Here is a 15,437-nt window from a genome sequence, read left to right as displayed (position 1 = left end):
GAAGCAGGGGTTGTCAGCATAGAGACTGATGCAGGACTCGAACTCATGGACTGCGAGATCATGACCTGAGCTGAAATCAGACGCTTAACCCTCTGAGCCACCTAGGCGCCCCTGTGACCCGAAGCTCTTAACTTTTCTGTTACAACTGTTTCCTCTGTGAAATTCAGAAAACAATTCCTCCTCCTATGGTCATAGGGAGGACCAGAAGGGATAACACGCGGGGCTCCTGGCACAGGCCCCACCGGCAGGAGGGGCCGAGTGGCCTAGGACGACATCACGAGTCAGGAACGGAGACGAACCTGGCTCTGAGGCCAGAAGCCAGCTTTCACCCTTGGGGTAAGACATCGAAACTTAAGGAAAACCCCACATTCTGTCGACTCAGCATGGCAGCAACATGCATTTGTTCCTGCCCCAGCACACCAGGGAGACAGGAAGCTCTGATGAGAAGCAGCCTCCCGACCGGCTGGAGTTTCTACTATCATGGGGGTAAGGTGAAGCCGGTGGGGGGAGGGGGACAGTAAAGCCCCTGGGAGTCTGAACTTGAGCCTGGGCACGGCGGTCATCAGCCCTCCCGAGGCCAGTGCAGATGGTGGGAAAGCGCCAGACCACCAGATTCTCTGTGCTCAGAGCAGGAGAGGCGTGGAGAGGGTGCCGGGTCACTCCCGTGCCAGCTGCCAGCCAGCATCCCAGGCTGCTGGTTCCAGAGGACGGGGCCGCCCGCCACCGCGCGGCTGGCTCTGGGAGCCACGGGACGGGACACCCGGAGAGAAAACTCATCAGCAGAAAACTAGAACAGGAAGGCTGAGAGGAGCAGGCCAGGGAAGCGGCAGGGAGGCCGAGGCGCCTGCCTGGGCCACAAAGCCACCGCCTTTTATGGCCCACTCTGGGAACAGCAGGCCAGCGCTGGGAAAGCAATGACTCAGGACTGAATGGTGGCTCCCTCCCAGCAGAAACGAGGCCCCACTTCTCCCCTCGTCAAACCGCCCGTCCTCAGGCCATCACAGATTGGATGACTGCAGATTCACACAGCTGGGGAGGCAGCGGTGCCAGAAGCGAGGTACTGGGAACAGGGGCGCCCCGATGGGCTGGGCTCCAGCCCAAGTTAGCTTTGGCCCAGGAGTCAGGACGGCGCACAGGGAGCTGAGCTCACCCCCAGACTCCACCCAATGTGGCCCCACGCCCCCCTCCTGCAATGGCGGGGGGCCCAAGACAACGGGGAAAGATGGAGAGGAGGAGCCCCTTCTGAATTGTGGCCGGAGTCACTGCCGCCGGTCCGAGAGCCCCAAGTACCCCCCCCGCCCCCCCCCCCCCCCCGAAACCCAGTTACTTGCCAACACCTCGAGCTGGAGCCAGCAGAGCTAAGTCCTTTTTTTTTTTTTTTTTTTTTTTTTTTTGCAGGTGAATGAAATTTCCTGTTTATTATGAAAAATGCTCACACTTTTGGTGAGGGAGACACGGTGGCTGGCCAAGTACATCCACAGGTCATGAAAAGGGTCACTCAGGCTCGTGTGAGGTCATCGCAGGTGTATGACCGTGCGCGACCACGTGGCTGCAGCCACCGCCGGGCCTGCCCGGCACCCACTTGTCCAGCAAACCCTCACTCAGCCTGAGAGATGCTGTCGCAAAAGGCACCAAGGGCTACACCCAGAGCAGCAGCACCAAAGCATCACTCAAGTCCATGCACCCAGCAAGGTGGCCAGGGCCACCACTTGGCCTAGAGCTAGGCCCTAGACAACAAGCACAGGGACAGGGACGAGCGTGCCCACGCCCCCACCCTCGCCCAAGGCAGTGAGCCTTCGGGCTTTGGGACACATTAGAGATCAGTCTCAGTGACAGGATAAGTGACGAGATCAGTGACAAGATGGCTGTCAGCCATCAGACAGCCCAATGCACAGCATTTCCTCAAGGAAAGTGGGAGTTCAAGGCATGCTTGGTGCCAGAGACAAGTACACCCCCACCCAAGGAGACAGGGACACTTCGTCTGCCTCAGGTGGGGCTAGGACTGAGCGTGCGGACACCAGTGTCCCTATGAAGGACAGACAACGTGGTCCAAGGTGGTGAGCTGGAAAGGAAAGGCTGACCCCGCAGCGTGAGGAAAAGCCAGTGCCGTCTCTGATAGGGGACAAGCTCCAGTGCAGAAAGTTCTGGAACTCTGGAGACATTATAGAACAAGCCAGGCACAAAAGGACCAATACTGTATGTCTCTATTCTTAAGAAGTACCTGTAGTTGGGGCGCCTGGGTGGCCCAGTCGGTTAAGCGTCCGACTTCAGCCAGGTCACGATCTCGCGGTCCGTGAGTTTGAGCCCCGCATCAGGCTCTGGGCCGATGGCTCGGAGCCTGGAGCCTGTTTCCGATTTTGTGTCTCCCTCTCTCTCTGCCCCTCCCCCGTTCATGCTCTGTCTCTCTCTGTCCCAAAAAAATAAATAAACGTTGAAAAAAAAAAAAAAGTACCTGTAGTCAAATCCATAGGGACAGTAGGTAGAACAGGGGGGAGGGGCGACGGAGAATTAGTGGTTAATGGGGATACAGCTTCTGTCTGGAAGATGAAAAGGTTGTGAAAGGTGGTGAAGGTCACACAACAACACGGATCTGCTTGGGGCCGCTGAACTGTGCACCGAAGCGGTTAGTGTCGGTGAAGCTTAGCACACGTGTGCACACAGTCGCGGGGGTGGAGGCAGGGGGGAGGCAGAAGAGTCGTGTGTTCGCTTAGGGTGACCAGGCTGAGGGTTGGGCTGGGTCTCGGGGAAGCAACGGTGCAGGCCAGCGGACAGGAGACCCAAACGTGCCTCCCGTCCCAGCTCTGTTCCCACCAGGCCTCCTCACCAGGTCTGACCTCCCGAGGAGAGTCCCGCTCCCCGCCATGGGCACCGAGGCGGAGGAGGGAAAACTGTGACAGGTCCTCGCCCTCTCCTGGCACCCTCCAAACACAGGTAGTTCCAGCAGCTGGGGGAAAAGCTACTTCATACATTCCAAGTTTCTAGAACATCAACAATAGAGGGTTTGTCTGCAATCAACGTCTGTTTCCTGCCATTCAAGCCGCGTGGGCCTCGGTATTTCTTGCCATAGCTCCCACCACGCACGCTTCCAGCTGGTGCTGGGCCCAGAAGAGGGGCACAGAGGGGCAAGATGGAGGGTAAGGCGCTGAGAGAGGACTGGGTGGCGCACTTCTGCAAGCGGGCACTCTTCAGGGAAGGGCTTTCCCGGGGTTGCTCAGCGACCATTTGCTGTGTGCAAATGTCCGCGGCAACTTTGTTCAAAACTGCCCCAAACTGGAGACCTGTAGGCCCCTCAGCAGGTGAACGGGTAAGAAAGGAGGGCACACACATGTGACAGGGTAGGAACGGCAGTGACAAAAGGGAACAGTCAGTCGATGCTCTCAAATACGAATGAATCCCCAAAGCACCTGCTCAGTAAAGGAAGACAGACACAGAAGACTCTTACCTGACATTCTAGAAAAGGCAAGACTTTAGGGACGAGTGTCACGCCAGTGGGTCGTGAGGGCGGGGAGCGACTGCAGGGAGCTTTCCAGGTGGACGGAAAGACCAGATCTTGGTCGTGGCGGTTGCATAACAGCTTCACGCAGCTGTACGTCTAACCAGGGTGAAGACCTCCATAAATCTGATGGGGACCCAAGCAAATGAGCAAAGGGTGGGGAAGCGGAAGGACAGATGGAGTCTGGAATCGGGCCCGCGTTGGAATCCGGAGTCCTTGTGACCCCATCAGGCCACGGACCCTCTGCGAGCCTGTTTCTTCTGTGACGTGAAGATGGAAGTTTCTAACTCACAGGGCTGCTGTGGGCAGCAGGGGAGCGCCCGGCACGCTGTAAGCACTTGGTAAAGGTTTGCTATCATTTACTCACGGGAATCGTATTTTGGGCTCCAGAAGCTCAGGTTCCGACGGGTGTGTAGGCAACGACCACTTCTAACGCGCAAAGAACGCCTTATGCCACCAAATATAAGCGGAACATTTGCAGGCGCTCGGGCCAGCTGCTACAAAGCCGGGCGCCGGCTCGCAGCCTTGGAACGAGCAGGTGCCGGGCGCCAGCATGCGCGGGTACCGCTCCTCCGGGCACAGCGGCCCACGCCCCTCGGCGGAGCGGCGGCATTCCGGGCAAAGGTTCGGCCCAAAGCTGTCCAGGGGACCACAGGTGGGGGAACAGCGGTGGGGGGGGGGGGGACAGTGGTGAGAGGGAGGCTTGGAGGAGGCCAGGGGCCCCGAGAAGGTCCTGGAAGCTGAAGGGAAACTCCAGCTGAGTCAGTACTTCCCCATCCTCTGGGGAGGTTATTCAGGAAAAGGTCTAAGCAAAGTCTGGGAATCCCTGGATTTTTTGGTGTCTGTTTTTAATTAGCTGACATTTGCTGAACATGTAACTGTGCACCAGGGACTAGGGCAAGAGGTTAACACGTACAGATTCCTGTATTTATCAACAAGGAGGCTGATGTCGCTATTCCTGTTTTATTGACTTGGCTCCCAAGGGTCGCTGCAACTCCCTAGGGCCCCCAGCTCCTAGAGTACTGAGCTGGGGCCTGCACGTTCGGTCATTATCTGAACTGTGGGTGCTGGGAGGCCAGGAGGGGTGCAGCACTTGGCCTTGCCCAAGGCTTTCAGGCAACCTCACAGAGCATGCTCTGGGCTGCAGAAAACCCCGACCCGGAGGGCTTTTAGGTGGGGCACCTCAGGAGGCAGTCAGCACAAGGGTCAGCAGGAAGGGAGGGCCACAGCGCGGCCCCATCTCTGAGTCAGAGGACTCCGGGTCTGGGCCTGGGAGGCCCTACCTGCCTACTGGGATGGCCTCCAGGCTTGGATGGAGCCTGGGAACCAGGGACAGTCAGCAGGAGGGCAAGTGAGAAGCCACGGCACCAGCCAGCCTTGGCCAGGCGTCCTAGTCCTCACCCACAGATGCTCTGGGGGACCGTCTCTGGCTGGAGGCAGAGAACAGGGAAAAGAAGATCCCAGCGTTGTTGGTCCAAGCCCTGGACCTCAGGTCCATTTCTGGACTCAGAGTCTGGTTTCAGGCCGGGAGAGAAACAGAAGGTGGCCCCTGTGTGTGTCAGGAGAGCTCAGAAGCCCCTGCATGGTCACGACCCAACAGGGTCAAAGACTTGCCCGATCTGAGCTGTGGGCGCTCCTTGGAGGCAAAGCGTCTGCTCTCAGCCCCGGATGGTGTGGCCACAGCTTCTGCGGGGCCCGTGGGCAAGGCCAGCCCGTGTCGCCTTGCACCAACGACGTAACCTTCCCGAGCCTCTGTCTCCTCATCTGCAGAGCATCAGTGTCCTCCCCAATGCAGCTGTGTGATAACTCAGGGGAGCGGGTCCGTGTGACAACAGTCTGCAGAAAGCCAGGCACGAGGCCGGCCAGGCGGTGTTCTCCTAACCCAAGTTCAAGGAACACTTCCCTGCTGACGCGACTCACAGGCACAAAAGTCGCGACCAGCTCTCGGCCGCGTGGTGACAAGGGCAGGGAGTGCCCTGGCCGGGCCCCTGACTCCCAGGCCGGGGCGTGCTCCACCTGAGTGTGCTCCCCACCGCTGCCCACCAGGGGCCTGCCGTGGGAAAACCCTGCTCCAGCTCGTGACAGTGCAGGCGGGCAGCAGCCTGGGAGCCAAGGGCGCCAGCCCCACCGGGCCCCGGGTGCCCTTTGGAATGCCCTTTATCAGTCACACAGCACTAAAGACCGAATGCTGTCCCCACAGGCCACTTTCCCTGCTGACACAGGAGAACGTAATCTTTAAAGGCGGTCAGACTAGCACAGCGAGGAAGAGCAGCCCGAGGCCCCCACGGGGCCCCTTCTTCCTGTGGTAATTCTCAGGGGGCTCTTGCAGAGCCTGGCCTGTACCCTGTTTTGGGCCTGCACGGGCCCTACGTTATCTTTCCAGGCAGTACTTCCTGCACACGTTAGGCACCACGGGGAAAGGGGGAAGAAGTCCAGAGGGGCCGGGCAGATAGGGTGGGAAATGGAAGTAAATGTAAGTAGCAACTCTAATACGCGTGCAACGTCCAGAAGAACCTTCTGTTTCCAGGGAACCAGGTCGGCGGGACACAGGAACGCGTGCTGCTTGCCCAGGACCCATGTTTTCTGGTGGCGTGATCTTTCTGAGAGGGAAACACCTGCTTTCCGTGCCGTCAGCAGAGGGAACAGACAGGCCACCGGCCGGGGAACTGCACTGCCCTACTCTGACTTCCTCTGCTGGACAGGGCAACACGGGCCCTTTGCAGTGACTGATGGGTGGGGCCTCCGAGAAGAAGGCCGCTCCTTCCCCGTCTAGCGAGTGGTCACCTCCCGTGAAGACCACAGCCAGCACATCTGAGAGGTACTGCCCGCTGGTCTCTCTCCGGCTAGTAAAACACTGACACCAAACATGTTGCAGAGCAAATGCCAACTTGGTAACTTTCAGTAAAACGCTTTAAACCAAGGTATCTAGGAGGCGCCTGGGTGGCTCAGTCGGTTAAGCGTCCGACTTCGGCTCAGGTCGTGATCTCACAGTCTGTGAGTTCGAGCCCCGCGTCGGGCTCTGTGCTGACAGCTCAGAGCCTGGAGCCTGTTTCAGATTCTGTGGCTCCCTCTTGCTCTGCCCCTCCCCTGCTCGTGCTGTCTGTGTCTCAAAAATAAATAAAAACATTAAAAAAAAACCCCAAAAAAACAAGATATCTAAGGGCACGGAGGGAAAGAAACTTTCACAGGAAGAAGCCCTCCTCCAATCAGAGCGCTTTTTTTTTTTTTTTAAGTTTTTTTGCGACGTTTATTTATCTTTGAGAGAGAGGGAGGGAAAGAGAGCACACGTGCACATGCACTGGCAGGGACGGGCACAGAGAGAGGGAGACAGAGAATCTGAGGCGGGCTCCACGCTATCAGCCCTGATGTGGGGCTTGAACTGAGGAACTGTGAGATCGTGACCTGAGCCAAAGTCGGACGGTCAACTGACTGAGCCACCCAGGCGCCCCAGCGATGTGCTTCTCTTTAAGGCCCACTCCTCCTTCCTGGCCGTGGTGGGTTGGGGGGGAGGCCCTCTGTAGCTGCCCCAGGACAGAAAGGGGCCACATCTCCCACCTGGAGGGGCAGCAGACAAGTAGGGGTGAGCCCTGGTGTCTCTTGCCGGCCTCCTCCCCCTCCAAGCACCCGCCACCTGCACGGGCAACTTGAGGGCGGGGACTGCCTCGCACCCCGCATCCTCCCCTGGCCCCCAGAGTGTACCCTATGCCTGCCGATCCGCGAACTGGAGAGCACGCGGAGGCACAGCAGCGCCTGTCCCAGAGAGGGCACGTCTGGACACCGCTGCCCCCCCCTTTTTGCTGACAGAGAAAGGAGGCAGGGGAGGGAAACATCCCAGCAGACGGGGCCAGGGCGCCCAATGCTGCAAGACATATCCTCCCAACCTGTTGCCTGCCGAGCTCTAAGGACGCAGGCTGATGTGTCAAAGACACTCTTCCCAGGCAGGGGAACCTCACGGCACTGCTGGAAAACAGTGATGTCTGTCAGGGCGCCCAGGTGGCTCAGTTAGTTAAGCGCCCGACTGGGTTTCAGCTCAGGTCATGATCTCGTGGTTTGTAGGATTGAGCCCCAAGCCGGGCTCTGCACGGACAGCGAGGAGCCTGCTTGGGGTTCTCTCTTGCCTCTCTGCCCCTCCCCCCACGCACTCTCGCGTGCAGGTGCGTTCTCTCTCTCCCTCTCAAAATAAATAAATACACATTAAAAAAAAGAAAGCAAGCAAGCAGTGGTATCTGGGATCCCTCTTACAAGACGAGGGTCACGAGCCCTTTCCCTCGAATACCTTAACTCCGAGCTCTGAAGGCCGTAAGTGAGCACAGACTGCCGAGAAGGTAAGCTGGTGTTTGTCAGCTTACTGTCCCCATCCGAAGATGTGTACGCATCAGCTGACCTCTGAGGCAGGGAGGTGGCCGCCCAGAGGTGCCTTAGTTCTCCATCCGATGGCCCCCAGTCTACCCACTCTTCAAGGTCATTAAAAAGGTAACACGACAGGAGTGCCTGGGTGGCTCGGTCGGTTCAGTGTCTGACTTCGGCTCAGGTCATGATCTCACAGTTTGTGAGTTCGAGCCCCATGTTGGGCTCTGTGCTGACATCCTGGAGCCTGCTTCTGATTCTGTGTGTGTGTCTCTCTCTCTCTCTGTCCCTCCCCTGCTCACACTCTCTCTCTCTCTCTCTGTCTCTCAAAAATAAACAAACATTAAAAAAATTAAAAAAAAAAAAAGATAACACGACAGAGCCTCAAAGAAAAGTCCCTCCAGGAGAACTCAGGCCTGGAAGTGAACAGAGAATAAATTCCCCCTTGTCTGGTCTTTCTCTTACATGCTTATCAGGTATTTTCTTACAACCAGGTTGAAACAACAGTAGTAAGAGAGGGAAAACTAGCCCTCGTCTTTTTATTTGTTTTAAATATTTATTTTATCTCTACACCCAACGTGGGGCTCGAACTCAGAACCCTGAGATGAAGAGTCGCACGCTCCTCTGAGCCAGCCAGGTGCCCCTAGCCCTCTCCTTTTTAGAAGGGGTCCCAAAGCGGCCCCCTTCAACTCCTAGGAGTGTCTTCGTCATCAGGGTGCAGAACCTGAAAGCTGAAACCAGACTGAGAGATAGAATTAGGGCAGTTTCAAGATGCTCTGATGTAAGCCCTTTTCGGCCAGGGCCCACAGCCTGGAAAAAAAGAGAAGCAAGGTTTCTCAGGACCAAGAACAGGGCTCCCACCTCCTCAGAGCCACAGCAGCCACAAAAAATCCCCCGAATGTCAGGCTGCTGGCTTCAAAGACAAAGCTTGCCAAGGCTGGGCCGCCCAGAGGGAAAGGGGTACAGGAAAGATTTGCAAGTTAACGGTAAACAAATCTGGTCACTTGTCTTCAAACCCCTGAGTTTGATCTTACTTCATTCGCACATTTGTAGCTGTAGGCCCCACTCCTAGCCTGCCCTCACGCTCCGGGCAGACAGCAGCCCCCTTCCCGTTCGAAAAAAGGAACAGCAGCAGAAACATAACGCGGTTCAGGCTCATCCTGAACCGGATCTTCAGAAGAGCCCGGCAAGATCGAGTCAGGAGTCTGCACGACTAGGGGCCCGACACGCTAACACTACCACTACCCGGCACGGAAACCGCCCACTGCGCACGGCGCGCAGGGAGGCTGCTGATTTAACACTGAAGCAAACTTAAACACGTTGCCACTAACCCCTGAAACAAATATTTAACAAACTCCTGCAGCTTCTCCTTTGGGCTCACTTGTTCATGTCAACTGTTCTCTCACAGACCTGCTGGGCTTGCCAGGAATTCCTATGGTGTTGGAAGCAAAGCTTTTAAACATAAACTAAAGTGAGTGAGCCCCAGGGGGACCAGGGGCCCGTTCAGAACGGCTGTGCTGGCCGAGGTACCTGGAGCCCGGACCCAGAGTGACTTCCTGTGACCTCGCAGCCAGCCCGAGGTGGCTTCTCGTAAACCTGCCCTCTTTTCCAGATGCCCCTGGAAGGGGTTGGGAAGCATGAAAGTCACGCGAGATTGGCTGTGCTCTGCCCCAGACAGCTCTTAGTGATCTGGGCAGAGGCAGCCAGGGGAGAGAGCAGCTCCTGACCACTCTGGGCTCAGCACACTATGAGGACACGAGGCTGATACAGAAGGGTCCCCGCCTGGGCCGGGAGAGACCTGGAGGGCAGCATTTGGTCCACGCGGCGGACATCAGACGGAAGGTGCCCCGGGCCATGTCGGAGGCTGTTTACCTCTGCTGATGCGCTGTTTCTCTCCAGACAGGATCCCGGGAGTGTCGATGATGCTTATACTGTCCAGGACTGGGTTGGGCAGCTGCGCGCACATGAACCTGCACGAGAGCAAGAGCCCAGAAGAGAGACGTCAAGACTCGGTTATTGGTGCTCTAGATGTGACAGTGGGGCATTCCGTACCCCTTCCTCTCCACCTCTGCCCTCCTTTCCAGAAGCAAAGAATGTCAAGGTTTTCTACACTCTTGGTTTCCAGGGGTGGCCATGGAACAGCTCATTCTCTTAACTGGGAATCCAACCAGAGGCTCAGACTGGCCTACATCAGCACTTTCCCCACGCGAGCTTTGTCCCCAGGGTTTAGGAGTTCAGCTTTCAAGTTGCTGATACGGTATGAAAAGTGCACGAGCCTGGGTCACCATTCAACTCCAGAAGGGAAACAGAAGGGGACCCTGGGACCCTGGAATTCTGTATTAAAATGTTCAACCACTTGGCTGAATTTCCATATATACCGAAGGCAGTGAGAGGCTTTCTTACTGCTGCTGGGCCCAGCTGCCTGGGTGAAGGGATAGCCGTGGGAGGCGGGTAACAGCTGGGGGACACATGGGCTGGAGCCGGGGGGCCGGTGGGGGGGGCGGGTAGGGCAGGGAAGCACAGACACGGTTCACGGTTCTCTGAAAGCCACAGCAGGCCAAGGAAGAATGAACGAAGCCACAGACAGGATGGCAGCTCATGAGCCAGGGCTTAGCTGTGTGTGTGTGCCTGAATTCCCACTGAGCTTAGAACAGCCCAGAACAGCAAGGGGCTGTCCCAACTGATCACAGAGATTCTTTGCTGGACACAGCCGCTTCTCTGAAAAAGATACTGTGAGCAAAGAAAATACTGACCCTTTGTCTGTAAGACGCAGGCTTAAAAAGTTGCCTTGCCCACAGTGAGGAGGAATCTGAGCTGATAAGGTTCTTCTATCGGCCCCAACCCCCCACCCCCCCGACAAAGTGACCAGTGGCCGGGCTAAGGGCAGCTGGCCAAGGGGAGAGGTGCCGCCCGCAAGCACAACGGAGCCACATCAGCTGACCCGCAGACCTTGGACCTCGTCCTCACCAGTGTCGGCAATGGAGCCGGGGTGCCGGAAGTAACTGCAGGCCAGACCCGGACCCTGCTAGGGAAGGGCGTCACTGAGAGGAGCCCAGATTAAAAGAATCTGAAGCAGAACCGGCTCCGAGAAGTTACAGACCTAAAAACGCCTTGTAAATGAGACTGTGGAGCAAGCTCACGTGTGAGAGACACAGGAATAAGACGCCCTGCAGGGCCCGGGGAGCAGGCGGTGCACGGGGCACACGCAACATGCATTTTTCACCAACAAGGACGCACCGAGCTCATCTCACACTCTAAGTGGGTGGTACCGGTTACACAACTGAGTCCTCACAGGATGCTCTTAGGACATCCTGATGGCACCCTGACTTGGTCAGCTCCATCGGATTCTACTCTTAGAGCGGCCACTTACGGTAAAAGGCCAGAAAGTCAAGTTCATGACTCAACGGGGTTTCTCTCTCTCCCTTTTAATTTAGAGAGAGAAAGAGAGCAGGGGAGAGGGGCAGAGACAGAGAGAATCTCAAGCAGTCTCCATCCACAGCCAGCGCAGAGCCCAACACGGGGCTCGATCCCATGACCCCAGGATCATGACCTGAGCCAATATCAAGAGTCAGATGCTTAACTGACTCCCAAGAGCTCCTCAATGCGTCTGTTGAAGTGTGCCAGGAGAGGCCGTGTCAGGCGGGCAGAGAAGAGCCCCCTTTGTGCGCTCTGGCTAGCCGGGTAGCACTTGGTGTGCTCCATGGGCTGATACAGCTTGGGGCCCCAGCTCAAGTGCAAACCCATGCCACTTGACCCTTGGCTGCTAAGGCTCCTTTGGGCAGTGATCGAGAACCCTCTGGAGAGTGGCAAGAAGGAACTGAGGGGTGCCTGGCTGGCTCAGTCGGTAGAGCATAGGACTCTTGATCTCAGGGTTGTGAGTTCAAGCCCCACGTTGGGTGTGGAGGCTACTTAAAAAAAATACACACACACACACACACACACACACACACACACACACACACACGGCACCAACATCATCAGAGTGCCTGCCTTGGACCCGGCACCCCCGAACTGCTCTTTTTTTCAGGCAGAAGCAGCGGTAGGTGGTAACTGGCTGCATGAAGGCCCGTCAGCGCTGCTCTGGTGAGCCTGACAAGTCAGCAGAGCCCTCTGAGCCAGGCTTTCCTGAACCACCGAGGTGCGGGGTGCCTAGATGATGTCTACGATCCCTTCCAACTCTGAAACTTTAGGTCTCCAAATTCAGAACACAGGTCATATCCTTGCAAAAAACGGTCTGCTCTCACAGTCGGAAGTGGAGACACAAAGACAGAAGTAGGTGTAGCCACCCTCCGTTCTAGCTCCCCAAAGTTCAGCGTGAAAGTCAAGACCTAATAATGCTTGAAATTTCCGGCACAGCAGCCAAACTTTCCACAAGACCCTATGGCACCCACCGGCTAACAGTCTGGGCTAATTGCCTATCTACAGGCACAGTAATTCCAAAACACTGGTGTAATACCGGAGGAGGGCTCACGGCTAAGAGGGCCACGCCTCTCACATGAAGGGCTTTACTTAGCCCTGGCCCTTGACACACGAACGCCATCAACCACCAAACAGGACAGGCTTAAAACGCCTGAAAGGGACAAAATAATACAACAGAAGCCTGCCTGTCTTTTCTATTAGAGGTCAGCTCTGTGCACAGAAGTAGGCTGGCCACTGGCTCGGATCAGGAGCAAGCTGGTTCACCCTGTGTGGCTGGACAGTGTCTGGAAAGGAATGTGATCATACAGGGCGGAGACCTGGAAGGCACGAGTCAAGGATTCTTTCCTAGGCTCTTCCCAGGACCCAGACTTTGAAAGGCATGTGGAGTCACTCCTTGAATGGGGGGTGGGGGTGGCAGAAAAGGCAAATCTGTCAAGGCTTCTGGTATGTCTCTGGGGGTAGGGGTGGGGAGAGGAAATTTAGTATAAGCGAGCACGCGGAGAGGGACTTTAGAATCACGGACTAGCGCCTTTGAATTCCTTTACAGAAGTGTGAACCCGGCTGTCGCACTCCTTAGAACAAGGGCCAATGGGTTTCGTTCCCAGCATCGTGAGGGTTAGTCTGTTGGAGGATAACCCTGATCACGAGGAGGCAGATTTCACCCATTTAACCGGGGAAACTGAGGCTCAAGAAGGTTAAGGAACGTCCTAGGGAGGGATTCAGGGCCCCGATCTCCTTCCAGGACTCCCAGTGCCACAGCCTGAGGCGGCTTCCTGAAACTCCTAAAGCAGCACAGTTTAGAGCTGCTCCTGCCCCCTACCTGAAGAGAAGTGTTCACACCCCATCTGTCCGCTACCTCGTGGGCTGCCCCAAACTCAGCAGGCCACAGGAGATCCTCCTTGTCCCTCCCACATGAAACCATTGGTCCCAGGGGAGGCACAGCACACCAGCAAAGGGAATGACTAAAAGTTTCACATATTTTTCCAGGACACTTAAGAAACAGACATTTGGAGAAAGGGAGGGAGAAAGGGGCCGGTATGAATGAATTACACGCACCCAGTCTGGGGAAAGGACTACTTTGTGGAGAGGTGGAGACAGAATCTCTCACTTTCTCAACGCGGATCGCGGTTCTAAGGGAAGCAGGGCTAGGATCGGCAGGAAGGTTTGGGGGTTAAACTGATAATCTGGAAAATTATGGGGGGGGGTGACACAAGCGAGGGGGGGCGGTGGCGGCGACACCCGCTCCCAGACCTCTGGGTGAGTTTTTGGTGCGAAGAGGCTGGGGCCCTTGTCCCAGGGAGTGGTCGCCGAGGGGCTCGCTGGGGCCTCGGAGACAAAGGACAACGGGGGGTGGGGGTGGGCAGCGGCCGCGATAGGGTCAGGACCCGAGTGCGGCATCGGGGGTCCCCCCTACGCGTCCCGGGGGCAAGGGGCGGCTACCTGTTGAGGAAGGCGTTGCCGAAGGCGTTGAGCTTGCGGAAGGGGCGCCGCGGGTCGACGACGAGCGCGTTGCCCGGCACCACGCCCTCGGTGGGGCCGTGCATGACTGCGATGAAAGAGTCGGTGGTGGGCTCGGGCCCGATGCGCATTCCCGGAAAGTCCTGCTCGATCAGGTGCCGGATGAAGGTGGTCTTGCCCGTGCTGTACTGGCCCACAAGGAGCACCATGGGCTTGTTGTCGAAGTCAGCGTCCTCCAGCGCGGGCGAGTGGAACTCGTGGAAGCGGTAGTGCTCCTCCAGGGGCAGCAGCTTCTGCGCGTACAGCTGCCGCAGCCCCTCGGACACCGTCTGGAAGAGCTCCGGCTCCTTCTTGCGGCGGGCATCCTTGCTGACCCAGCTGAACATGCTGCCGGGGACGGGGCTGGCTGCTGCGGGGCAGAGAGGCGGCTGAGAGCGGGGCGAGGGCGCAGAGCCGAGGCGGGGCCCGGCCGGCCGGCGGAGGGGCGGCGGGGCAGGGGGCGGGGAACGGCCCGTACTGCGCAGGCGCACAACTCGGCCCGCTGAGCGCCCTCTGCGCAGTGGCGCGCGCTCCTAGCCGTGCGGCCTTTATAGGGCCGGGCCCGGCGTTCGGGCGCGCGCCGCCGCCGCCGCCGCCGCCGCTGCCGCCGCCGCCGCGACAGGCCGCGGGGAACTGGGCGGGGGAGGAAGAAGCTCCGCCCGCGAACCCCGCGCCACGTCCTCCCCTCCCCCGGCTCCCATTGGCCGACTCCAAATATCGCGAGCGCTGCTCGCCCCGCTCCCCGCCCCCTGGCCCGGGTGCCGTGGCAACCGCACCTGTTTCTCACCCACCGCCCCGCCCTCCTTGGGGCCGCTCGCGGACGTGCTGCGGTTGGGAAGCCGGGAAGCCGGGGAGCCGGGGTCGCGCGCGAAGAGGTCGGGGAATCTGCGTGCCTTCCAGCACCCTCGAGACGCCCGGTTAGACACCCGGCTCCCTGGCTGCGCGCCGCACCCGCGCTTCCCCCACGAACGGTCCTCCCGCCCCCACTGGCTCAGAGTCCCCGGAAGTACCGGCGGACCCCGGGGGCCTCGCTCCAGTCCGAACAGGCCTTCCTTGCCTCCTCCTCGCCCCTGCTTCCCTGATGCTACTTCCTACCCCTCTTCTCCGTCTGCTTTGGGGAGAGGGGGAGAGAGGGAAGAGGGAGTAGACGAGGCTGAGGGAGTAGAACGTCCAAGGCGGGTGGTGACTGGGGAAAGAAAACTGGGGAGGGAGCAAGACGCCCCTGGGGAAAAAAGCGACCAGCAGCAGGAGGCCTGAGCTGCCCTCAGGCCAGTGGGGCGGGGAATTGTAAGATGGACACAGCAGCGGAGGACACAGGACATACTGGGGAAGAAGAGATGGCCTCTCTGAAGGGGCTGCATCTGTGGGAGGTTGGGAAGGGGTACAAAGGAAGTTGAGGCCCTTTGGCCGCTTGAGTTTTGAGGAAGTGAAATCGGAAATTCCCTATGTGGGGTGGAGGGGAAATGTGGGGCAACAATGAAATCTTGTGGGAACCTAGGGGGAATTAAAAAACCCAAATACTTCTGCTTTCCTCTTAGGGTCACCACCAGTTAACCGGCTTTTACTCTGATCTGTGCCCCATCCCCTTACCAGTTCCTGGCTGTTCCATTAGGCTCATTCCCCCGCCATCGTTCCCTGCCACGTATAGGCCCCTGGCCCTGGCTGTCCAGGCCGGTGAGAA

At 57.9% G+C, this 15,437-nt stretch overlaps 1 protein-coding gene across 1 annotated transcript in view; it reads right to left on the bottom strand.

The window, feature by feature from the left end:
* The window catches only part of EHD1 (EH domain containing 1), a 23,878-nt gene extending 8,441 nt beyond the window's left edge, over window positions 1–15,437 (bottom strand). Inside the window, exons 1-3 of the mRNA XM_025915488.2 lie at window positions 15,347–15,437; window positions 13,700–14,126; window positions 9,713–9,810 (exon numbers count right to left, since the gene is read on the bottom strand). Of these exons, the coding sequence (XP_025771273.2) occupies window positions 9,713–9,810; window positions 13,700–14,126; window positions 15,347–15,374 (553 nt within the window). The 5' untranslated portion in view covers window positions 15,375–15,437. The remainder of the gene's footprint in view (window positions 1–9,712; window positions 9,811–13,699; window positions 14,127–15,346) is intronic.

The sequence above is a fragment of the Puma concolor genome, chromosome D1 (genome assembly GCF_028749965.1).
Source record: "Puma concolor isolate L17-30 chromosome D1, mPumCon1.1.hap2, whole genome shotgun sequence".
In the NCBI taxonomy this organism is placed as follows: domain Eukaryota; kingdom Metazoa; phylum Chordata; class Mammalia; order Carnivora; family Felidae; genus Puma; species Puma concolor.
Note: the sequence above shows the minus strand (reverse complement) of the source record. Positions and strands in the feature narration are given on the sequence as shown.